Raw genomic sequence first — 25,442 nt, forward strand, 5'->3', positions numbered from 1 at the left:
AGTTCTTTGCTGTTGCTTTACTGCCCCCTTTGTGGAGTGGGGCTATGTCTGTTGTTTTTAGTAACTGAGGGACGACCCCCGTGTCCATGCTCCCTCTCCATAGGATGGAAAAGGCTCGTGATAGGGGCTTCTTGCAGTTCTTGATGAACACAGAGTTCCATGAGTCTGGCCCTGGGGCAGAGTGCATGGGCATGTCATTTATCGCCTGTTCGAAGTCATTTGGCGTCAGGATAACATCGGATAGGCTTGTGTTAATCAAATTTTGTGGCTCTCTCATAAAAAATTCATTTTGATCTTCGACTCTCAGTCTGGTTAGCGGCTTGCTAAAAACTGAGTCATATTGGGACTTTAGTAGCTCACTCATTTCCTTGCTGTCATCTGTGTAGGACCCATCTTGTTTAAGTAGGGGCCCAATACTGGACGTTGTTCTCGATTTTGATTTGGCATAGGAGAAGAAATACTTTGGGTTTCTTTCGATTTCATTTATGGCTTTTAGTTCTTCCCGCGATTCCTGACTCCTAAAGGATTCTTTTAGCTTAAGTTCGATGCTTGCTATTTCTCTGACCAGTGTCTCCCTGCGCATTTCAGATATATTGACCTCTTTTAGCCGCTCTGTTATTCTTTTCCGTCGCCTGTAAAGGGAGCGCCTGTCTCTTTCTATTTTACATCTACTCCTCCTTTTTCTTAGAGGAATAAGCCTTGTGCATACATCGAGTGCCACCGAGTTAACCTGTTCTAGGCATAAGTTTGGGTCTGTGTTGCTTAGTATATCTTCCCAGCTTATATCGGTTAGGACTTGGTTTACTTGGTCCCACTTTATGTTTTTGTTATTGAAGTTGAATTTGGTGAATGCTCCCTCGTGACTAGTCTCATTTTGTCGGTCTGGGGCTCCACGCATACATGTCTGAACCTCAATTATGTTGTGATCTGAGTATATTGTTTTTGATATGGTGACATTTCTTATCAGATCATCATTGTTAGTGAAGATGAGGTCTAGTGTATTCTCCAGTCTAGTAGGCTCTATTATTTGCTGGTTTAAATTGAATTTTGTGCAGAGATTTAAAAGCTCGTGTGAGTGTGAGTTTTCATCAGAGCTGCCTCCTGGTGTTATTACTGCAACAATATTATTTGCTATATTCCTCCATTTTAGGTGCCTTAAGTTGAAATCCCCCAGGAGCAAGATGTTGGGTGCAGGAGCTGGAAGATTTTCCAGACAGTGGTCAATTTTTAACAGCTGTTCCTGGAATTGCTGGGATGTTGCATCCGGAGGCTTGTAGACTACCACAATGACTAGGTTTTGGTTCTCGACCTTTACTGCTAAAACTTCCACTACGTCATTTGAGGCATTAAGCAGTTCTGTGCAAACAAGTGACTCTGCAATGTACAGGCCAACCCCCCCCTTTTGCCTGTTCACTCTGTCACATCTGTATAGGTTGTAACCTGGGATCCATATTTCGTTGTCCAAGTGATCCTTTATGTGGGTCTCAGTGAAAGCCGCGAACATTGCCTTTGCCTCTGCAAGCAGTCCACGGATGAAAGGTATTTTGTTGTTTGTTGCTGGCTTTAGACCCTGTATATTTGCAAAGAAGAATGTTATCGGACTGGTGGTATTGTTGGTACTGGGGGGGGATTTTTTTTCCGGCATTAGTATCTGTATCTGTTGGTTTGGAGTGGAGGCCATCGACTGTGGTTCCACTCCAGGAATGACTGGATTTGGTGTACGATTTCTGCCATTTCCTGCCAGTTTTTTTTCCTTCCTGGCACTAAAAAACCTCTCCCTCTTGAGTGGCTGTGGCTACCCAGGTTTTCCCATGGCCTGGATGTTTTGTATCTTTTTGTCCCCTTTAGATGGTATGCCTGGCAATTTAAGTTATAGCACAGTCTTTCCTGTACTGAAGAGGTACACATTTCAGGGTGACAAAGCTTACAGGAAGGGAGTTTGCATTTTCCTGTTGTCATATGGGCATGACATTTTCTAGGGTGGTCATAGTTGCATGTCCCATCTGTTTTTCCAGATTTCCCATGCCAGCAGATACCAAGTGCATAGTATGTGCACAGGCTTGGTTTCCGTTTGCCTTGGGTTTCTGTGACTGTATTCCCTGTTGGTGCATGTATCCCTGTCTTATTCCTATCCTCCCTAGCACCAACAATGGAGCTCCCACCAGTTGTTTTTGGTAATTTATCCTCACTATTGCTATTGGAGTCCTCTTGTTTGCTATTTCCTGCGGTATTTCTAGTTTGCAATATTGGTTTTATCTTATCTTTGACTACACTTGTTTCCCTACTATGGCGCCTGTCCTCTATGAGGTCATTTATATGTATTCCTTCCTGCGTATAATTCCCGACTACCTGGACAAAATCTCCAGCTTCACCATTACTGTCTCCCAGGACAGTATCTCCAGCTTCACCATTTCTGTCTCTCAGGACAGCACCTCCAGCTTCACCATTACTGTCTCCCAGGACAGCACTATCAGCCCCACATTTACTGACTACCAGGACATCACCTCCAGCCTTACAGTTTGTGACTACATGGCCAGTATCAAGGGCAGTACCATTCAGCCCAGACTTTTTATGTTCCCATCTGTTGTAGAAAGCTTCCAGGTTTTCTATGAAAGCAGCTTTGATGTTATCCTCTTTTAATACCCTTGTGATTTTAGTCCACAGATTTTCCTCATTTGGGCATACCCAAAAACACTTCTCTGTTTTAATACTGCTTGTAGCTAGTTCTGGGATATCTGCACAAGGAGCGTGACACCAATTTCCACAAAAATGACAATTTATCCATGTGGAAGCCCGTTTGTTTGACTGACCACAGACTACACACAGCTTCATAATGATTTGAATGGTTGATTTACTGCAATTCTACTAGCACCCTCTTGAATATTATATTAATAACCTTAAATGAAGCTCTAGCTATTTGTATTTCTGTTTCTAACTCTTTTTGTATATTGGACAGCTTACCGTCACGTTCCTGATTTTTAATGTTTGTGTTTATAAGGGCGCCTACAAACCCATCCGTTTACAGTCTGCTTTATTGTCCAACGAAACTGTTTGAAACCAGTCCCGGGTTCGGGCCAGTCAAGGGTTCGGACCAGTCAAGGGATCGGACCAGTCAAGGGTTCGGACCAGTCGATCTGCTCTGATCAGTGGGTCACTTATTTAAAACATACTGGTCGGTGATTTGAGCTAACACATGAAGGATCTACTGGAAATTATCTACCCGAGTAATATGTGATTTGACTGATACAAAAGTATAACTTGCGTGTTGAAGAGCCGGTGATATCTGGCAGCTCCTACAATGACGTACAGTCGACCTCTTTGTTTATCAATCGCTGTATCTGGCTTTTCTATTTTTGTTTTTTCCGTCTCCACTACAATAAATGCTATATTATCACTATAATTGACTGGTGCAAATTTTGGAGGAAGGACGCTTTTTCTGTAGTAATAATTGCTTCTCGTTGTGTATATTGCGACCGCTGGTAACTACAGGTTATATGAAATTCACAGTAACGTCTCGTATTTCAAGAAAAAGAAACTAATGAAAGTCACTCCACTCCACTAAGTACCATTATAATACTGGTTAGTTGCTACTACAACACTGTATTCTGCTATTCACTGGTATCACTAGATTATATGCGAGTACACTAGCAGGCCAGGAAGATTATTAAAAACAGCTGACCTGTGGTAAGTTTCTGGCGACTTCTGGCACCTGCCTCTATAGGCTTATCACTTCATTTACAAATTCACCTGTTTTCAAATGACACTTTAGCCTTTATCATCAATATACTAGGGAGCCACTGTAGTATACACTATACACTATGTATACTCAATGCTTTCAGGGAGACTTTCTTTCCTCTGACACAAAGTTCAATTATTATTATTTTCACACGGAAAACAGGCCTATGATTCCCCTCTGGCAGTAAACTCTGCTAGGTAATGCACACTAATTCTCCTTTTTTGACTCAGTATATAATGTTTTCCGCCCAAGATTGGTTCCAGGCGCTAGAGGGATGTATCGTATAGGATTGATGACACAAATTAAAGTTCTAGCACGTAAGAGCGACCGTGAAAACACCAGAAAACCCTCATTATTATGCCTCATTATGAAGTCTGAAGGTTACTTTAGTAGTATCTTGGGGTAATTTACCTAGATTGGTTATAAGAAAGGTAGGGTAGTGGTCTGGTATTATCCGTGATTATGCCTGATTTAAAGGGGATATGGTGTTGGTCCAGTTGTGGTCAAGTAGGGAAACACTAGTCTCTGCAATTCTTGTAGGTTTTGTTACTGTTGGTAGCAATAAGCAGTTACTCAAAGTGTTTGTGAATTCAGTAACATGTGGGTCCTGGTCTTGCAGGAGATTTATATTGAAATCTCCTGAGAGTAGTAAGTGATCTTTATTCATGCGTGCATCAGTTATCATACTTCCTAGGTTTTGACTAAAACGGCTAATATTTGACTGTGGAACTCTGTAGATGTTTATTACTGTGAGAGGTTTTTGTAGGTATTTGGATTTGAATTTAGCTATTATATATTCCCCATGTTCATCCCTTGTGCAAGTATTATTGATACATTCTAGTTGGTCTGAGTAGTATATAGCTGTGCCACCCCCTTATTGATCTGGCCTACAGTTGTGTATGGTTGTGTAACCAGGAATGGCATAGACATCTGTAGTATCTGGCTTGTTTTTGTGATTGAATTCATGTCTGCATAAATAACTCATTATGACTGTAACCGTATATAAGCAGGTAAATGGTTCATTATTACTGTAACTTGATTAGCTATCAAAGCTCTTGGTCCCAGTGCTTGGACCTATTATGTGCCTTTGTAATCTTATGACTACTGCCCACGGGATGGGCATGGGATGCATAATAAAGATTAAACTAACCACGTTCACAGATTACTTCGGCAGCTGTTAACTCAACCTGGGGTGGCTCTGAAACAGGTGTTAGTGTGCGTGGACGGCATCTATGAGGAAACCATCAAGTTGCTGGAGGTGTTGGATCTTGAATGGCGTGTCCATAGCCCTGAGGGCACCGGCTCACCCAGGATATCCAGGTGAGAGGCCACCACCACACATCTTATGTCACGATATTGCCTCGCGTGACATCGCCATTCACTCCTTGTCTTAGTTTACCCCCAAAAGAAAAAACATTGTAACACACCATTGGCGGTATTAATACCATCCTTGGCTGTTCAAATATAGAGATATTCGTATAAAAATATCAATTTAAAACTCAAATAGTTGAGATTATACTTGTTTTGCTCACCTTATGTAGAGTATTTTCAAAATATGAAATATTTGTTTAAAGCAAACATGAAATACTTTTTAAAATCCAGACAAGTGTGATAATCACTGGTCAGTGGCACAAACGAAACCAAATGGAGAAAATAAAACAGAGTACCTTATATTTCGGCCTAACATTGAGGCCCTCTTCAGTAATACTAAGCCAAAATATGCATTACTCTTCTTCTCTCGTGTTTTCTCCGTGTGTTCGTGCCATAACGTTTGAAGTTTCCTACAGACCTTGTATTCTTTATACTTTTATTCATATTTAACTCATATATCTGAATTTTTAAGTTAATCTATAATTTAAAGTTTTCATCAAAAATATATTAAGAGTGAAGTTCAGTAGCATGTTGTGTCCCAGGCAGGTGAGGTTCGCGTTGTTTCACGCCTTGGAGGTGATGTCCACTGACAAGATCATCGTCTTGGAGGAAGACCTGCTCCTCGCTCCTGACTTCTTGTCGTTAGTACCTCATTTCTCTTCTCACTGTGTTTCTTGATGGTAGTTTACGGTGTCCTTGTTAAGACAGTTTGTAGCTAACCTGTTCTAGGCACAAAGTTATTGTACGAAACATCTCTTCTTTTTATTCAAAATACGTGCAGTTTTCTTAGAGGTTTTCTCCTGATGACTGCAAGATGTATGAATCATTGTATGTCGGTAAAAGAAACCGAACTACCCTAAAATCTGTCTATTATGTTATAGTAATTTGTTATATATTTTCTGTGTCTTATAATGATATACATTTTTATATTTATTAATTTCTTTTTCACAAAAACTATGCTAACATATCTCACGTAACTAATTCATTGTTAACATAATATCCTTAAACAATGTGGAGAGTAAATACAGAATCACATTTTTGCGACCAACATACATATGGTATAAAAAGAGACAAGTTTCACGAAGGTCATTCAGGGTTCACAGGCGTTCACTAATACTAAGAAGTACTCACTCATCACTGTAGGTACATGCAACAGACGGCTGTATTGCTAGACCGGGACCCCTCACTTTTCGCCGTATCTGCCTACGCCCACTTCTCGTACACCCACACCGCCCACGACCCAACTCGCCTCAATCGGGTGCACTCCTTGCCTGCTTACGGTTGGATGGTCAAGAGGAGCTTCCTGGAGGAGACGCTGCCCATGTGGCCTCCCGTCACTGTGGTAATGTGCCTTTCTGGGGACGCTTGAATTACATGGGTATACTGAGAAAGATAAATACAAAAGACTGCACATTCAGTATCGAGGCCGTCTCTTGAGAATTAACTACAGACTAGCTGCTTCTAGATTGGTCTTAATAGTTCAGAGGAAGACAGTAAAGATATGTGTTATGTAAAAGATGGGATAGAAGATAGGTTAATACTTACTCCTCTGATGTATTTTCCATTCTAAACCTATTTCACGAGCATTTCAAAGTAGCCAGGTGTAGTGTTGCTACTCCCACAGACGACGGACTGGGACTACTGGATGGGTTGTGGCCTGGTGCGCCGGGGACGAGAGCTGGTCATCCCAGAAGTGTCTCGCACTGCTCACGCTGGACTCTCAGGCACCCACTTCTCTGGACTTCTCACACAACAGCTCTTTTCCAACAAACCCCTCTCAGACGACCCTAAAACCGTGGTTAACCTCACCACGTAAGTTCCCTTATTCTACCCGTCAATCCGCTCAAGTATGCCTTATTTTCCAATCCCACTATATTAATTATCCTTTACATAAACGGAAGTAAAGAGTTCATATAATTTAATCTGGAGACATTTCTTTCTGTGCCATAACCTCTGATGCTTGGAATATTAAGCCTTTTATAAGCATATAATATTAGTGTAATGTAAGCGATGGAGGCCCACTCCTTGAGACTGAACCTCTGATCTTTCAGCAGGGATAAGCATGTGAAAAAAAAAATTATTCGGTAATAATAGTTATGAGTTGATTACATTGTGTAGATACAGGTGAGGTGGGCTTCAGACCATAATATATGTTAAGGAAAGAATGAAATAGTTTGTGAGAGACACCAGTAAATTACATGTAATTATGTCATTATTATTAAAAATTCTATCGGTAAAGATAAAACGAATCATAATAACTTGTGTTACAGGGTAGACAGAGAGGTGTATGAGACTGAGCTAACTGATTTACTGTCCAAGGCTGACCCTCTCAACATTACAGACCTTTACAAGTTCACGTTCCCCACCCACGTAAGTACCTACCTAGCCTCCTGAACCTGTGTGGAAAGAGACACCTATGTACAGCTAAGGACATAATTATAGAGGAAACGTTTCGCTACGAGCGGTTTCTTCTGTCCATCATGTCGATATCACTATACCATTATTCCTGAGGCTGTTTATCACAGATAAGCAAATATAAAAGCAACATTAAAGACTTCTGTTGATTGTGCATTTAGTCGTGGAATATTTTGTTCTTACAATTTAGTTATAAATTAGTAAATACTTGTCAAGTAGATGAATGGTTCAGAGAACCGATAAGTTGATAAATTAGACACATGTACAACACTTGGGTATCTTTAATGAGGAAACGTTTCGCCACACAGTGGCTTCATCAGTCCTGTTCCTCCTCCAGCTCCTGTTCTTCACCATTCTCCTTTGTATTGACTGATAAAGCCACTGTGTGGCGAAACGTTTCCTCATTAACGATACCCAAGTGTTGTACATGTGTCTAATTTATCAACTTGTCGGTTCTCTGAACCATTCATCTACTTGACAAGTATTTGCTAATTTATAACTAAATTGTAAGAAAATATTGCACGACTAAATGTACAATCAACAAGAAATATGTGCGGGCTCGCATTGTTTATTGTCGTGTATTTGTATGATTATCATATACTTTACGAACTTTTATTTTACAATAATTTGTAATTGGTGAATGATTGGTGAGTGATTGGTGGAATGATGAAGTAAAGGGTGTGATAAAAGAGAAAAAGGTAGCTTATGAGAGGTTTTTACAAAGCAGAAGTGTTATAAGAAGAGCAGAATATATGGAGAGTAAAAGAAAGGTAAAGAGAGTGGTGAGAGAGTGCAAAAGGAGAGCAGATGATAGAGTGGGAGAGGCACTGTCAAGAAATTTTAATGAAAATAAGAAAAAATTTTGGAGTGAGTTAAACAAGTTAAGAAAGCCTAGGGAAAATATGGATTTGTCAGTTAAAAACAGAGTAGGGGAGTTAGTAGATGGGGAGATGGAGGTATTGGGTAGATGGCGAGAATATTTTGAGGAACTTTTAAATGTTAAGGAAGAAACAGAGGCAGTAATTTCATGCACTGGTCAGGGAGGTATACCATCTTTTAGGAGTGAAGAAGAGCAGAATGTAAGTGTGGGGGAGGTACGTGAGGCATTACGTAAAATGAAAGGGGGTAAAGCAGCTGGAACTGATGGGATCATGACAGAAATGTTAAAAGCAGGGGGGGATATAGTGTTGGAGTGGTTGGTACTTTTGTTTAATAAATGTATGAAAGAGGGGAAGGTACCTAGGGATTGGCGGAGAGCATGTATAGTCCCTTTATATAAAGGGAAAGGGGACAAAAGAGACTGTAAAAATTATAGAGGAATAAGCTTACTGAGTATACCAGGAAAAGTGTACGGTAGGGTTATAAGTGAAAGAATTAGAGGTAAGACAGAATGTAGGATTGCGGATGAGCAAGGAGGTTTTAGAGTGGGTAGGGGATGTGTAGATCAGGTGTTTACATTGAAGCATATATGTGAACAGTATTTAGATAAAGATAGGGAAGTTTTTATTGCATTTATGGATTTAGAAAAGGCATATGATAGAGTGGATAGAGGAGCAATGTGGCAGATGTTGCAAGTATATGGAATAGGTGGTAAGTTATTAAATGCTGTAAAGAGTTTTTATGAGGATAGTGAGGCTCAGGTTAGGGTGTGTAGAAGAGAGGGAGACTACTTCCCGGTAAAAGTAGGTCTTAGACAGGGATGTGTAATGTCACCATGGTTGTTTAATATATTTATAGATGGGGTTGTAAAAGAAGTAAATGCTAGGGTGTTTGGGAGAGGGGTGGGATTAAATTATGGGGAATCAAATTCAAAATGGGAATTGACACAGTTACTTTTTGCTGATGATACTGTGCTTATGGGAGATTCTAAAGAAAAATTGCAAAGGTTAGTGGATGAGTTTGGGAATGTGTGTAAAGGTAGAAAGTTGAAAGTGAACATAGAAAAGAGTAAGGTGATGAGGGTGTCAAATGATTTAGATAAAGAAAAATTGGATATCAAATTGGGGAGGAGGAGTATGGAAGAAGTGAATGTTTTCAGATACTTGGGAGTTGACGTGTCGGCGGATGGATTTATGAAGGATGAGGTTAATCATAGAATTGATGAGGGAAAAAAGGTGAGTGGTGCGTTGAGGTATATGTGGAGTCAAAAAACGTTATCTATGGAGGCAAAGAAGGGAATGTATGAAAGTATAGTAGTACCAACACTCTTATATGGGTGTGAAGCTTGGGTGGTAAATGCAGCAGCGAGGAGACGGTTGGAGGCAGTAGAGATGTCCTGTTTAAGGGCAATGTGTGGTGTAAATATTATGCAGAAAATTCGGAGTGTGGAAATTAGGAGAAGGTGTGGAGTTAATAAAAGTATTAGTCAGAGGGCAGAAGAGGGGTTGTTGAGGTGGTTTGGTCATTTAGAGAGAATGGATCAAAGTAGAATGACATGGAAAGCATATAAATCTATAGGGGAAGGAAGGCGGGGTAGGGGTCGTCCTCGAAAGAATTGGAGAGAGGGGGTAAAGGAGGTTTTGTGGGTAAGGGGCTTGGACTTCCAGCAAGCGTGCGTGAGCGTGTTAGATAGGAGTGAATGGAGACGAATGGTACTTGGGACCTGACGATCTGTTGGAGTGTGAGCAGGGTAATATTTAGTGAAGGGATTCAGGGAAACCGGTTATTTTCATATAGTCGGACTTGAGTCCTGGAAATGGGAAGTACAATGCCTGCACTTTAAAGGAGGGGTTTGGGATATTGGCAGTTTGGAGGGATATGTTGTGTATCTTTATATGTGTATGCTTCTAGACTGTTGTATTCTGAGCACCTCTGCAAAAACAGTGATAATGTGCGAGTGTGGTGAAAGTGTTGAATGATGATGAAAGTATTTTCTTTTTGGGGATTTTCTTTCTTTTTTTTGGGTCACCCTGCCTCGGTGGGAGACGGCCGACTTGTTGAAAAAAAAAAAAAATTGTATTCATTCAATTTTTTCTCATCAACGTTATAACAACACGACGTTATTCGAGGACCTACTGTATATACATGTACTCACCTATTTGTGGTTGCAGGGGTCGATTCACAGCTCATTGCCTCCACTTCTGCTGGTCACTACTAGGTACATTCCCTGCTCCATGAGCTTAATCGTATATTTTTTTAAAGTCATGTATGGATCCTGCCTCTGTTACACCATTCTCCAGATTGTTCTACTTTCTGACAACTCCGTGACTGAAGAAATACTTCCTAACATCCCTGTGACTTGTCTGAGTGTTCAAATTCCAGTTATGACCCCTTGTTGCTGTCCCATCTTTGAAACATATTATTCCTATCCACCTTGTCAGTTCCTTCATCATTCTCTGCTCAGACGTTGCGCTGAGCAGTTGTCAGCTGCTTCTCCTCAGTCCCGACACCTGGTGGAGAAGTTTTTACAACATCAACAACAATGGCGACTGCGTTTCGCCGGCGTGTTAATACTGTTTGTATTCAACTAACACAGGGCTCTATCACCAGCGAATCAATGAAATAGTTAATGCCAGCAATCATTCGTGATACATATGGCATTCAGCGTGAATTCTTGTGTGGCGTCGCCTTGAATGGAACTACACGGATCTTCGTCAAGTTTTGTGACACTCAGATGTACGAGAAGATTGTGACCCAGTACCAGGATATAAGTAAGCAAGTCACCCCAGCAGTTTCTGTCCAGTTGCATGACGTTTCACGGTACTATACGTGGGTACGTGTGCGTAACGTGCCTTTTGAGGCCAATGAAGTTGATATACGTGACGTTTTTGAACGTTATGGGAAGATCTACTTGGTCACCATGGGTAAGTGGTCTGACGGCCACTATGCTGGTCTTCAGGAGGGGTCATTTATGTTGAAAATGTCCCTGCGTCAGCCGATTCCTTCATACGTGCACCTGGAGGATTTTCGTACCCAGGTGTACGTGACGTATCCTGGACAGAGAAGAACTTGCCGTCTCTGCAGCGCTTTGGATCACATAGTGGCTGAATGTGTTCAGCGCCAGCCGCCCTCGGGGCGTAGTCGTCGTCCTGATGGCGAGGTACCCCGTCAGGCTCCAGAAGAAGAGGTTGTCGAGGACTCGCCGCGTCTGACATCATGGAGTGCTGAGGTTGATCGGGCAGTGCTACTAGAGCCATCTTGTGTGACTCTACCTGGGACTGCCTCCCTTGACGAGGTGGAACATGTGAGCAGTGAAATCCCTCTAGCAAGAGAGGCAGGAGATATGGAGGCCGACATTGTATCTGCGTTGAGTGACATATTAGCATCGCATGAGTCTGATTCTGTGCTGTGTGTGCCTTTGTTGAAGGTTTCTGATGAGGTGAGATTATGTGTGGATGAGACTGATCAGATAGCTGAAGTGCGAGATTTGGAGAGTTTGAGGGTTCATACTGTTGAGGCTGAAATTCACAAGGAGTACACTCCAAGTACTGACATGTCTGAAGATGCTGTTTCTAGGAAGCGTGCGGCTACCCCGTCCAACTCCGATGATATCTTGACCCCTGGACAATGTTCAGGGAAGAAGGCGTGGTCAGAAATTACGGGTGGGGGGAGGTTGCACGAGTCCAGGTTAGCAGGTCATATCTCAGGGATTGCCAAAGGTGCGGGAAGTGCCTTGGGTGCTTGCCGATGCAAAGAGAAAAAGGGAGTGGTAGCCCCTAGAGGAAAGCCACCTTTAACATAGTTAGGTGTGTAACTATTAATGTTAATGGTTTGAAATCAGTCAGAAAGTGTGTGCAAGTGCGTGAGTGGTTGAATCGTTTTGCAGTAGATGTGTATTTTTTGCAAGAACCTAACCATAAGGTAGGAAGTTTGTTTGAGATGGATGGTTATGACATTTATGTGACTCACTCCAGACGTCTGAAAGGTGGAGTGGTTGTGTTGATAAAAGCGACCAGCCCGTTTGTGTTGAGACATTGGGAGGAAGAGGGGGAGGGTCGCGTGGTGCGAGTCGTGGGGGATTGGAGTAGTAGAAGGGTTGGTTTTGTAGGGGTATATGGGCCGGCTGAACATGATGTTAATACTTTTGTTAGAGATGTCTTAGTGTATTATTTGAGGTCCCTGCCGGAAATTACAGTGGTCGGTGGTGATTAGAACTGTGTGGTGCGCCGTAAAGACGTTGAACCGAGGGGGGCAGGTTTCTGTTTGCTTATTTTGGGTGACTTGTTGTCTGGGCTGGGGTTGGTAGATGTACGCGGAGGACGTGACTTGGGGATTGAGCATACTTTTGTATGTAGGGGCTATGCGGCATGTTTAGATAGGGTGTATGTGTCTCGGCGGGTGGTCGTAATCAATGTGTGTGTGTTGAATGTCTTTTTCTCTGACCACCGGGGAGTTTTTGTAGAGCTCGACTGGGGGGGTCCCCCGACTCGTTTTAAGGGGTACTGGAAATTGAATACGCAGATATTACAAAGTGCAGATGATCGGGAACTATTCGCTGACTTATGGGCGTCTATGGGAGTAGACTCCTGGGAGGGGTGGGATTTAGTGCGATGGTGGGATGAGGTTGTGAAGCCTCGAATTAAGGATTTTTATGTGCATCGGGGTAAGGAGGCCACTCGCATGGAGTATGGTTTTCTGAGGTATCTGGAGAGTCAACTACAACAATGTTATGCCCAGGGAGAGGCATCTGGGGCTTACCCAGTGGATGAGATTGATGCTCTTAAAGAACAAATCCAGGTATTGAAAAATAAGATTTTCGATGGGGCGCGCATTTCGAGTGGGGTGGAAGAGGCTTTGTGGGGTGACAGACCGTCTACTTGTGTCTTACGAAGTCAGACGCAAAGATGAAAGGGGACTGATATTGTGAGTTTAGCGGTACAGGATGAAGTTGACGGGTATAGTGAGGGACAGGTCTTAACAACAACTGAGGGGATAAGTTATTATGTTGATACTTGGAGTAAGCTCCAGATGCAGAGTAAAGACGTGAGTGAGCATGCAATACAGGAATTGGGGAGAGGAGTACGTTGCGAGTTAAATGATTATGATTGCCTTCTCATGGGTGGGCCTATATCTGAGGCAGAGGTGTGGGAGGCACTGCAAGGAATGAGTAAGGGGAAGGCACCAGGCATTGATGGCATCCCTTGTGAATTTTATATCAAACACTGGGAGGTAATACGGACTTTTATGGTTCGTTTACTCAATGCGATGAAGGAGGGGGGGGGGGTGTTAGGTCTGTCTCAGCGTACAGCAGTGTTGGTCTTAGGAAATGTGATGTGCTGTTAGCGATTAAGGACTACCATCCCACATCGTTGATGTGTAGTGACTATAAACTATATGCGAAAATTTTGATGAATAGAATTAAGAAAGTGTTTGATAAGGTAATCCATAAGAGTCAGTTTGGTGTGCCAGGTAGGTCAATGTATGATGGTCATGGGAATATCAGGGAGTTTGTTGAGGAATGCGGGGTGAGGGATGGGGGTGGGGTTTTGGCTTTAGACTGGCGAGCCGCTTTTGATAGTGTGGAAAGGGAGGTTCTATTTAAATTTATGAGATGGCAGGGTTTTGGAAATGAGGTCATCATGTGGGCCCGTTCGTTGTACAATGGAGTGGGATTTAAAGTACAAGTTAATGAGAAGTTAGGTGTTTTTGTATACTTGAGCAGGGGCATTCGTCAGGGATGCCCCATGTCTCAAATGCTTTTTGCATGTATGCAGGACCCTTTTTACTAGGCTGTTTGTGGACGGGGAGTAGAGACATCGTGGGGTCTGAGTGGTGGTCGACCGACCCTTGTGGGTTATGTATTACCTGGAGTTTACCTGGAGAGAGTTCCGGGGGTCAACGCCCCTGCGGCCCGGTCTGTGACCAGGCCTCCTGGTGGATCAGCCTGATCAACCAGGCTGTTACTGCTGGCTGCACGCAAACCAACGTACGAGCCACAGCCCGGCTGGTCAGGAACCGACTTTAGGTGCTTGTCCAGTGCCAGCTTGAAGACTGCCAGGGGTCTGTTGGTAATCCCCCTTATGTATGCTGGGAGGCAGTTGAACAGTCTCGGGCCCCTGACACTTATTGTATGGTCTCTTAACGTGCTAGTGACACCTCTGCTTTTCATTGGGGGGATGTTGCATCGTCTGCCAAGTCTTTTGCTTTCATAGTGAGTGATTTTTGTGTGCAAGTTCGGTACTAGTCCCTCTAGGATTTTCCAGGTGTATATAATCATGTATCTCTCCCGCCTGCGTTCCAGGGAATACAGGTTCAGGAACCTCAAGCGCTCCCAGTAATTGAGGTGTTTTTTATCTCCATTATGCGCGCCGTGAAGGTTCTCTGTACATTTTCTAGGTCAGCAATTTCACCTGCCTTGAAAGGTGCTGTTAGTGTGCAGCAATATTCCAGCCTAGATAGAACAAGTGACCTGAAGAGTGTCATCATGGGCTTGGCATCCCTAGTTTTGAAGGTTCTCATTATCCATCCTGTCTTTTTTCTAGCAGATGCGATTGATACAATGTTATGGTCCTTGAAGGTGAGATCCTCTGACATGATCACTCCCAGGTCTTTGACGTTGGTGTTTCGCTCTATTTTGTAGCCAGAATTTGTTTTGTACTCTGATGAAGATTTAATTTCCTCGTGTTTACCATATCTGAGTAATTGAAATTTCTCATCATTGAACTTCATATTGTTTTCTGCAGCCCACTGAAAGATTTGGTTGATGTCCGCCTGGAGCCTTGCAGTGTCTGCAATGGAAGACACTGTCATGCAGATTCGGGTGTCATCTGCAAAGGAAGACACGGTGCTGTGGCTGGCATCCTTGTCTATGTCAGATATGAGGATGAGGAACAAGATGGGAGCGAGTACTGTGCCTTGTGGAACAGAGCTTTTCACCGTAGCTGCCTCGGACTTTACTCTGTTGACTACTACTACTCTCTGTGTTCTGTTAGTGAGGAAATTATAAATCCATCGACCGACTTTTCCTGTTATTCCTTTAGCACGCATTTGTGTGCTATTACGCCATGGTCACACTTGTCGAAGGCTTTTGCAAAGTCTGTATATACTACATCTGCATTATTTTTATCTTCTAGTGCATCTAGGACCTTGTCGTAGTGATCCAATAGTTGAGACAGACAGGAGCGACCTGTTCTAAACCCATGTTGCCCTGGGTTGTGTAACTGATGGGTTTCTAGTTGGGTAGTGATCTTGCTTCTTAGGACCCTTTCAAAGATTTTTATGATATGGGATGTTAGTGCTATCGGTCTGTAGTTCTTTGCTGTTGCTTTACTGCCCCCTTTGTGGAGTGGGGCTATGTCTGTTGTTTTTAGTAACTGTGGGACGACCCCCGTGTCCATGCTCCCTCTCCATAGGATGGTAAAGGCTCGTGATAGGGGCTTCTTGCAGTTCTTGATGAACACGGAGTTCCATGAGTCTGGCCCTGGGGCAGAGTGCATGGGCATGTCATTTATCGCCTGTTCGAAGTCATTTGGCGTCAGGATAACATCAGATAGGCTTGTGTTAACCAAATTCTGTGGCTCTCTCATAAAAAATTCATTTTGATCTTCGACTCTCAGTCTGGTTAGCGGCTTGCTAAAAACTGAGTCATATTGGGACTTGAGTAGCTCACTCACTTCCTTGCTGTCATCTGTGCAGGACCCATCTTGTTTAAGTAGGGGCCCAATACTGGACGTTGTTCTCGACTTTGATTTGGCATAGGAGAAGAAATACTTAGGGTTTCTTTCAATTTCATTTATGGCTTTTAGTTCTTCCCGCGATTCCTGACTCCTATAAGATTCCTTTAGCTTAAGTTCGATGCTTGCTATTTCTCTGACCAGTGTCTCCCTACGCATTTCAGATATATTGACCTCTTTTAGCCACTCTGTTATTCTTTTCCGTCGCCTGTAAAGGGAGCGCCTGTCTATTTCTATTTTACATCTACTCCTCCTTTTTCTTAGAGGAATAAGCCTTGTGCATACATCGAGTGCCACCAAGTTAATCTGTTCTAGGCATAAGTTGGGGTCTGTGTTGCTTAGTATATCTTCCCAGCTTATATCGGTTATTACTTGGTTTACTTGGTCCCACTTTATATTTTTGTTATTGAAGATGTGTGTTAATAGAGAAAAATCGAAGATTCTAGAGTTGGGGGAGTGGGTGGGGGATGGGGCGGATGCAGAGGGGTGGACTGTGGTTGATCGTATCACTATATGTGGTTTTCATTATATGCAGGAGGTCGATCAGATGAGGGCGTGTAATTCGGGAAGGGTTGTACATAGTGTCTTGGGGCGCTTAAATAGTCTACGGCCGCGACATTTAACCCTGCATCAGAGGGCGGTGGTCATTAATGTCCTGCTTTATAGCAAAGTATGGCATGTTGCTGCACTGTATCCTCTGTTGCAGGGGGACGTCAAACGTCTTTTGCATAGAGTTTATCGATTTTTGTGGGGTTCAGGTTGCGATTGGCTCACAAGAGCGGTGGTGGAGGCACCAGTGCATCAAGGAGGGTTGGGTCTCATTCCTCTAGAGGCTCGTGTCATGGCATGTTACGTGAAGCGTCGTTTTCTCCGACTGGGTGGGATGCATGGTGGGTTAAGCGAATTGTATAACGACCTGCGCAGGTGGTGGGGAGGGAGGAATTTAATTAGGTGCGACACGATGCTCAGCATATTATTGCACATGAGGGAAGTGCGCTGTGTAAAATTATGTACCTTAGAAAGGGCGGGTATGGAGAGAGTCATGGTGCGAGTTGAAGGATTGTATCCCATGTACGCGTGGGGTGATATATGGAGGCGAGTTCAACAGTTGCGTCTGCCTGCTCAAGTACGGGAAGTGGTTTTTAAATTTTTACATGGAATCTTGCCACCCGGGGTGGTGTTGTATAATAGGCGTTTGGGGGACGACTGGGGTTGTCCGGCGTGCGGAATGGAGGAATCTGCTTTTCACGTTGTGTATTTCTGTGAGACTTTAGGTGTGGTACGAGAGTGGTTTAGTAGGGTTTTGCGTTTGGTGGGGGGGGGGGGGAGGTTTGTCGGTGCTCCGAGCGTTGAGTTTTGATGTAGGTGGGGTTGACTTGCTTGTACAACGTGCGGTGTCGTACGTAGTGGCCGATTATATTTTCGTGTCATGGGCTATGAGGCACGTTGATGGTAACAGTAGAATTAGGGTTTTAGCGGGGACAATATATAGGACAAAACGTCGAAACAGGTTGGTATATGAGGGGAGATGGGAAAGAGACTTCCCGTCTGAATATAAAACCTTGGAGTTACGAGATTTAAGATAGTTATGGGTGTTCAGTGGGTAATCTAACGGGCTGGTCAGCTGTGTCTAATTGTGTATGTCAAGTGCGTGAATGTTTTGTGATCTCCGTGTTTATGTGTGTCTCCTATGTGACGGTGACGACGATATATCTTAAGGCTTTGTATATACAGCTTTTAGGAATGTTTTCCGTCATTTAGGCCTCAATAAGCCATTGGTGTATATTTTGTATATGGTGTGCTTCCTAGCACAGTTGAACGTTTTCTTATTTCAGTTTATACTTTATACCGTGTTCGTGTGCTTTTCAATAGTATATGTATCTATGCAAGTGTTTGTTTTTCTGTAAGCTGTGATGGAGCTTGAACTGTATGTGGAAGCAGTATTTTTCAATGTTTGCCTCTCGTCAGTGTATAAGTTCACTTATAGCTGCTTGAATTGTCTTTTCTTGTGTTTATTTGAGATGTCGAATATCACAGTGCAGTTTCGTTTTTGTTTTATTATTATATTTTCATTTTTGTGAATTGTAGTGTCATCTTGTTTCCACCTTTGCACTGTAAATGCCTATTCTTAGTCAATGATAATAACCCCGTGGTAGTCGCCCAAATTAACGTATTGTTGTGCTCCTTTAGGCACCTGAGTTCTTAGATTAAGTCTTGGATACGTTGTGTGTTGGCAGGCGGAAGCCATGCCGAGTTATATGCTAGATGTAGTATCATGTTGTATAATACGTGATTGCTTGTATATGTGTAATTTTGTGTGCTTTTTTTGTCACATTGTTTTTGTATAGTCTTTATATTTTCCAGTGTTTTGATTTTATTATTTCTTATACAATGATAATCTTGTTAGTGCCTAGTATCTCGTTGACATATTAATTGATGCACTCATATATATTTTGTACCTGAATGTTAAATAAAATATAAAAAAAAAATCTCTCTTCGTAGGACATACCCCTTAGATCCGGGACTAGTCTTGATGCAAACCTTTGCATTTTCTCTAATTTCTTGACGTGCTTGACCTGGTGTGGGTTTCATACTGGTGCTGCATACTCCAATACGAGCCTGACGTACACAGTGTACATAGTCTTAAGTGTTAGGTAAAAGGACACAGGTGCAACTGATGCCACAATAAAATGTCACATTAGTTGCACTTATGTCCTTTTACCTAACATATTGTTGGTAATTCTACCAACAGTATTACAAAGTCTTGAATGATTCCTTAATCAAGTGTCAAAAACGCTATTCTTAGGTTTACCAGGCGTACATATGCTGCAGCAGTTATTTGGTTGATGTGCACCTCAAGAGATGTGCTTGGTATTATACTTCCCCCAAGATCCTTTTGCCTTAGCGAGGTTTGCAGTCTTTGCCCCCTAGCCTGTACTAGGTCTGCGGTCTTTGGCCTTCTCCAGTCTTCATAACTTTGCACTTGGTGGGGTTAAACTCCAGGAGCCAGTTGCTGAACCAGGCGTGCAACCTGTCCAGATCCCTTTATAATCCTGCCTGATCCTCATTTGCTTAAATTCTTCGCATTAGCTGTGTGTATTCACCTAATTGTGGTTGCAGGGGTCGATTCATAGCTCGTACTAACCTATTTATGGTTGCAGGGGTCGAGACTCAGCTCCTGGCCTCGTGTGTGTGTGTGTGTGTGTGTGTGTGTGTGTGTGTGTGTCTTCCACATGTGTTAAATATGATTACCTTGTTCTCTGATGGTGAGGGAGGTGTGTACGCTGCCTGCGTCAGGATGGTCAGCATGAGTGACAATACAGCCTTCAAGATCGTTGCAAATGTAAGTACACAATCAATATGCCACGGTTCTCTTATTATATAGTCAATTACTTAGCTACAAAAAAATGATAAAAATATTTAATGAAAATTTTGAATACTGAAGAACTTCAGTGAGACGGCTCACCAGCAGGGCTGGATTATGGCATGGGCTTTAAGGGCTGCAGCCCAGGGGCCTCCGCCAGCTGGAGGGCCTCTAAGAGATAGTGTTCACAATTTGTTTCCAAAAATCTACGCAAAACAAATGTTTGAATTTTAATTGTGATTAGCCTTGTAAAAATAAATTTAATATTTCTTTATTTTTTTCCTTTTGAAAATATCACCTGGGGCCTCACAGTATCTGTAGCCCAGGGGCCTACAAAATCTTAATCCGGCTCTGCTTACGAAGGCGGCTAATGATAATTGTGGATCTCCACAGGTTCTAGGAGTATGGAACCGAGATTCAAGAGACCATCACTTTGGTTTGTGGAGACTTCCCTATCACCAAGCTCTCATTCTTATCATAGGAGTCCCATACTCAAAGTACAGGTAACGCAAATTTACTGTAATTGTGGTTCAATCTGTATATATTTTTTATTTATATTCGCATAGAAAATAATCGTTTTATTTTGTCATATAAATGGGGGAAAAAATGTAGGATTATCGACTATATTTTAAAGATCTTCTTTGTTCTCCTTTTTCTTATCATTCTCCTTCACCCCCTTAATAATAATAATAATAATAATAATAATAATAATAATAATAATACCATTATTATTATTATTACTATATTATTATTGTTATTAGTTTTGGAAGTTAGTTATACACGTTTATGGAAAGCCACTGTTTTCCAGAGAGACTAATTACGCAACCTAACATACAGAGTGCTACAGACAAGTAAGTGAAGAAGCAGCAGCAGTCAGCACACACAAGAGGCATCCCTGAGCCTCCCCAGCATTCGGGTTGCGGCCCAAAGCTGGGGTGTGGCTCCAAAAGGATCCTGTAGTGCATGCTGTCTTTTATATAATTATAATAATGGGGAAGCGCTAAACCCGTAGGATTATACAGCGCATGTGGAGGGGAATGAAAGGTATTCAGGCTCAATTCAGGGAACCGGAGCACAGATCCAATTCCTTAGATCAAGAGCCCCTCAACAGCGTCAAGGAACCTCCCTTGAGGGACTTGCTGTGTTTGCCCCTCCTGACATCTGCTGCTATGTAGCTGCCACACCCTTTGAGCCCAGTGCGGGCGGGGTTTGTGGCAGCCCAAGGTGCCTAGCTTCTTCCTCCGAGCCCCATGAGGGCGGGGAATGGGGCTAGGCCTGGGGACAGTTGGTCCTAAAAGATGAGGAGCTACTTGTACCTCCTCCCATGGCAGACATACGTCCTGCGACAGGGAGCCAAGGCCGAGTCGCCAACTGGCAGAGACTCGGGCCGGCAGTACCGGCGAATCTATAAGAAGCCTAACATAACTTTTCTAAAAATAATGTATAGTATAGCATACCTGGAGTTTACCTGGAGAGAGTTCCGGGGGTCAACGCCCCCGCGGCCCGGTCTGAGACCAGGCCTCCTGGTGGATCAGAGCCTGATCAACCAGGCTGTTGCTGCTGGCTGCACGCAAACCAACGTACGAGCCACAGCCCGGCTGATCCGGAACTGACTTTAGGTGCTTGTCCAGTGCCAGCTTGAAGACTGCCAGGGGTCTGTTGGTAATCCCCCTTATGTGTGCTGGGAGGCAGTTGAACAGTCTCGGGCCCCTGACACTTATTGTATGGTCTCTTAACGTGCTAGTGACACCCCTGCTTTTCATTGGGGGGATGGTGCATCGTCTGCCAAGTCTTTTGCTTTCGTAGTGAGTGATTTTCGTGTGCAAGTTCGGTACTAGTCCCTCTAGGATTTTCCAGGTGTATATAATCATGTATCTTTCCCTCCTGCGTTCCAGGGAATACAGGTTTAGGAACCTCAAGCGCTCCCAATAATTGAGGTGTTTTATCTCCGTTATGCGCGCCGTGAAAGTTCTCTGTACATTTTCTAGGTCGGCAATTTCACCTGCCTTGAAAGGTGCTGTTAGTGTGCAGCAATATTCCAGCCTAGATAGAACAAGTGACCTGAAGAGTGTCATCATGGGCTTGGCCTCCCTAGTTTTGAAGGTTCTCATTATCCATCCTGTCATTTTTCTAGCAGATGCGATTGATACAATGTTATGGTCCTTGATATTTCCCAACATATCTCACAATTTGCATGACTTTAGAGCCATATTAATTTTTTCCCCATCCTCTCTGCCAGGGAAGTGCCTTGATGCTGGTAAACGGATCTTGATCTAAGGAATTGAAGCTACCCTCTCCTTCCTCGACTCCTCAAGGAAGGTTCCTTGACGCTGTTTAGAAACTCTTGATCTAGGGAATTGGATCTATTCCAGTTCCCTGAATTAAGCCTGAATACCTTCCACATCCCCCCCACAGGCGCTGTATAATCCTACGGGTTTAGCGCTTCCCCTTTATAATAATTTCCTTGATTCATCTCTACAGGCGCCTGGCGAAGCCTAGCGCTTTCTCCCATGAATGCAATAATCCTCATTGTTATGACAAATTTCAGTTTAGGCTACATGAGAGGCGCGTGCCCCGTGCTGAGAGCAACTCCAGAGGATTACGCCCACCTGATGGACAGCTACGATGACCAGACTTACCACTTCCTCAAGCACGGACCCAACGACTACCTCAATATCCTCGAGTTGACCCAGGCCTCAGGGGGTCCTGCAGCTAATGGTGTTTTTGAAGACAACTATTTTTCCAGTGAAGCAGTGGAAAACCAGATCATTTATAGCAGTACACCAGTTGAAGATCAGTTCAGTTATAGCAGTGCACCAGTGGAAGACCAATTCAGCTATAGCAGTGCACCAGTGGAGGACCAGTTCTATTATAACAGTGCACCAGTGGAAGACCAGTTCAATTATACTAACTCATTAGTTAACGATCAGCTCAATTATACCAGTGCACCAGTTGACGATCAGTTCAGTTACACCAATACACCAGTTGAAGATCAGGTCAATTCTACTAGTACAACTGTTGAAGACCAGTTCAGTTATACCAGTGAACAGGTTGCAGACCAGTTTAATTTTACTCGTATACCAGACGAATTTGAGACACGTTATACCAATCCACTAGTTAAAGTTCACTTCAATTATACCAGTACACCGACAGAATTTTTTTCCAATTATACCGGTCCATCAGTTGAAAACTCCCAGTTATACCAGAACACTAGTTAAAAGATATCCCAATTATACTAGTATACCGGATGACAACTTTTACAATTATATCAGTACGCCATTTGAAAGCTCTTACAATTATACTAGTACTAGTAAATCAGTTAAAAACAAGTCCAGGCTTCTTTTATCCGGGAATACCAATACCGACTGAAAATAAACGGTTCAATGTCGTCCAGAGCTCATACGCCAGGGATTCACTTTCACACATGTGAAAGGGATAGGAAAACCTAGCTAACTAGTTCTCGCAATATGTGTACATATGTATAGGTAACCACACACCCCACACGGCAAATGTAGTCCCTATATTTAAGAAAGGAGATAGGAGGCATTAGACTACAGACCAGTTTGGCTGACATGCAAACCTTGCAAGGTAATGGAGGAACTTATTAGGGGGAGTGGTAGAATACTTGGAGAGAAGTGGGTTCATAAACAATAACCAACATGGGTTTAGGAAAGGCATATCTAGTCTTACTACCATGTTGGAGTTCTTTTTTTTTTCAAACATACTGTTGCAACCCCTGAATGGTTTCCAATGATTATTATGTATATATATAATTATTACCTTTTCATATAATTTTATATTGCTTATATTTGCGATAATAGCTAAATCGTAAATGTATTGCTTTATATTATTTGACTTAGTATGTTGTTAGGTAGGATGTTACATATTATGTGCTCAGTTCAAGTCTTGATTGTCCAACTACTGTAATTATAGCTTGTGGCTCGTTAGACTGCCGGCTTCTGTTTCTGAGCTGCAGCTGTCCACGGAGCTATCACGTGATCGAGGGGGGGGTGTCCTCACCTCGCCTGAAGTATTCAGTCTGGTCTAGACTCTTGGTGGTTGGACAGATTGTCTGTCTCATTATTCTTGTTAGTTCTGTAGAACTCTGTTCACAGAACATTGTATAGACTTAGTGATTTTCGACGTTGTACTGAGGTTGTGTGTCTCATAGACACTGAGTAACTCAGGTCCTGAGCTGTAACTTCTCACTTAATTTGTACTGGTATCTGTGTATTATCACAGTCGGGGATTTTCTTATGCTGAACTTAGATTCAGTAGTATGGGAGTTTTGTGACTTTTGTGGAGGATCTGCAGATGGTCCCTACTTAGTGTCGTTATATTATCTTGTTCCTGATTCTGTGTCGCAGTTGCTTGTTATGTTGCTATTGGGCTTAGCATTCTTTTTATTGTTCAAGCAGACTGTTCTGGTTGCCAGTCGGTCAAGAAGTTAGTTTATTTGAGGACTTTGTCAGTCACTTGTTTAAGTCTAGTCGAGTCTTGAGACATAGCGAACTACGTAGAGCACTTACACACATACACAAACTTACTTGTACATATTTGTAATATCTTATTAAATGTTAATGTACCAGACGGTACTTAAGAATTATAAATGTGATATGTGCTTTCAGCACAATAATATTGTACTCGAGAGAAGTGATATTATTTTGATTACTGTGATTAATTTAATTTAATTTAATTTGATAATATACCTCTAGACTTAATAAATTTATTAAATTTTAATTTCTCTAGTTAGTACCCAGATCTACAAAAGTTCTTAACATGAGGAAGGAGCTTGGTATTTCTAGTATCAGTGATAGGATTGTTGAAATTAACACTGTACTCGGTATTAGAATGTTGAGAAACGAACCAGACACTGTCACAGTGAATCTTACCAAGTGTCTAGAGGTAAATACACACAGATCTAAATGGATTGTGAAAACGTGCAATTGCATTAAGTTTTATAACCTGCATGAACTGTATCACTGTAGGCAACAAGAGCATTTCACCCCTCCATGGAAGATGTGTTCATTTAATATCACATACCTACAAGTTCCTCCCAAGAAGCTCATTGCTAGTAATCCCTTCCTTAAATCTCTTGTTAGAGCAACTGCTCAAGAAGAAATTTCTCACCTAGCTGGTAGTAACAAGTTATATACACTGATGGATCTAAACAGGAGTCTTCTGGCAGGGCTGCATCTGCTCTTGTTGCCACCTCCCTAGTTAAGAACGATAATAAATTTGTTGAGTTAGGCATAAGAATTAACAACTGGGCGCCTACACTGCAAACTGAATTGTTTGCAATCCTAATGGCGCTAAAGCTAACCTATGACACTGAGCTTGACTCTATCATCATTACTGATTCTATGTCATCATTGAAGGCTCTTGGCTCATATAATGACTCCAACAACATGCTCATTGGGGAAGCCAGGTATAGATACTCAAAAATTAGGGACAAAGGAATTAATGTACAATTGCTATGGATCCCATCACACATTGGATTACTCCATGATAAAGTTGATATGTTAGCCAAGAAGAGTATCGAGAAGGAGAATGTAGAATATAACTTTGGTATAACTGTGTCTAGCATTAGGAATAATATTAGGAGAGAAGTAAATAATGAAAATGATTGTTATAGGAATGCAGTTAGAAGCCTGAGTAGATCTATAACCCACTATGATAACATGAACGTAGATAAGTATGTTTATGGAGCAACTTGCAATGTGAACAGACTGACTGATGTTGTAGTGGCTAGGCTTAGGCTTGGTTACAAGTACTTTTGGCAGTTTGGGAGACACACAGATGATGATCAAACTAAATGTAAATTATGTGATCAGGCATATGGTCACTCTCTTGAACACTATGTGCTTAATTGTCCACTTATTGAGGAATACAGAGACAGACAGTATAATAACCTATGTGACATGTCAAGATATCTTATTAATGA

The 25,442-nt window shown here is 42.4% G+C and overlaps 1 protein-coding gene across 1 annotated transcript in view; it reads left to right on the plus strand.

The window, feature by feature from the left end:
* LOC138852481 (protein O-linked-mannose beta-1,2-N-acetylglucosaminyltransferase 1-like) overlaps positions 1–24,398 on the plus strand; it is a 42,490-nt gene extending 18,092 nt beyond the window's left edge. Inside the window, exons 9-16 of the mRNA XM_070083461.1 lie at positions 4,898–5,056; positions 5,650–5,748; positions 6,251–6,449; positions 6,732–6,919; positions 7,378–7,477; positions 19,406–19,477; positions 19,892–20,001; positions 22,047–24,398. Coding sequence (XP_069939562.1) covers positions 4,898–5,056; positions 5,650–5,748; positions 6,251–6,449; positions 6,732–6,919; positions 7,378–7,477; positions 19,406–19,477; positions 19,892–20,001; positions 22,047–22,716 — 1,597 coding nt within the window. The 3' untranslated portion in view covers positions 22,717–24,398. The remainder of the gene's footprint in view (positions 1–4,897; positions 5,057–5,649; positions 5,749–6,250; positions 6,450–6,731; positions 6,920–7,377; positions 7,478–19,405; positions 19,478–19,891; positions 20,002–22,046) is intronic.
* The last annotated feature ends 1,044 nt before the right edge of the window (positions 24,399–25,442 follow it).

The sequence above is a fragment of the Cherax quadricarinatus genome, chromosome 9 (genome assembly GCF_038502225.1).
Source record: "Cherax quadricarinatus isolate ZL_2023a chromosome 9, ASM3850222v1, whole genome shotgun sequence".
NCBI lineage: Eukaryota > Metazoa > Arthropoda > Malacostraca > Decapoda > Parastacidae > Cherax > Cherax quadricarinatus.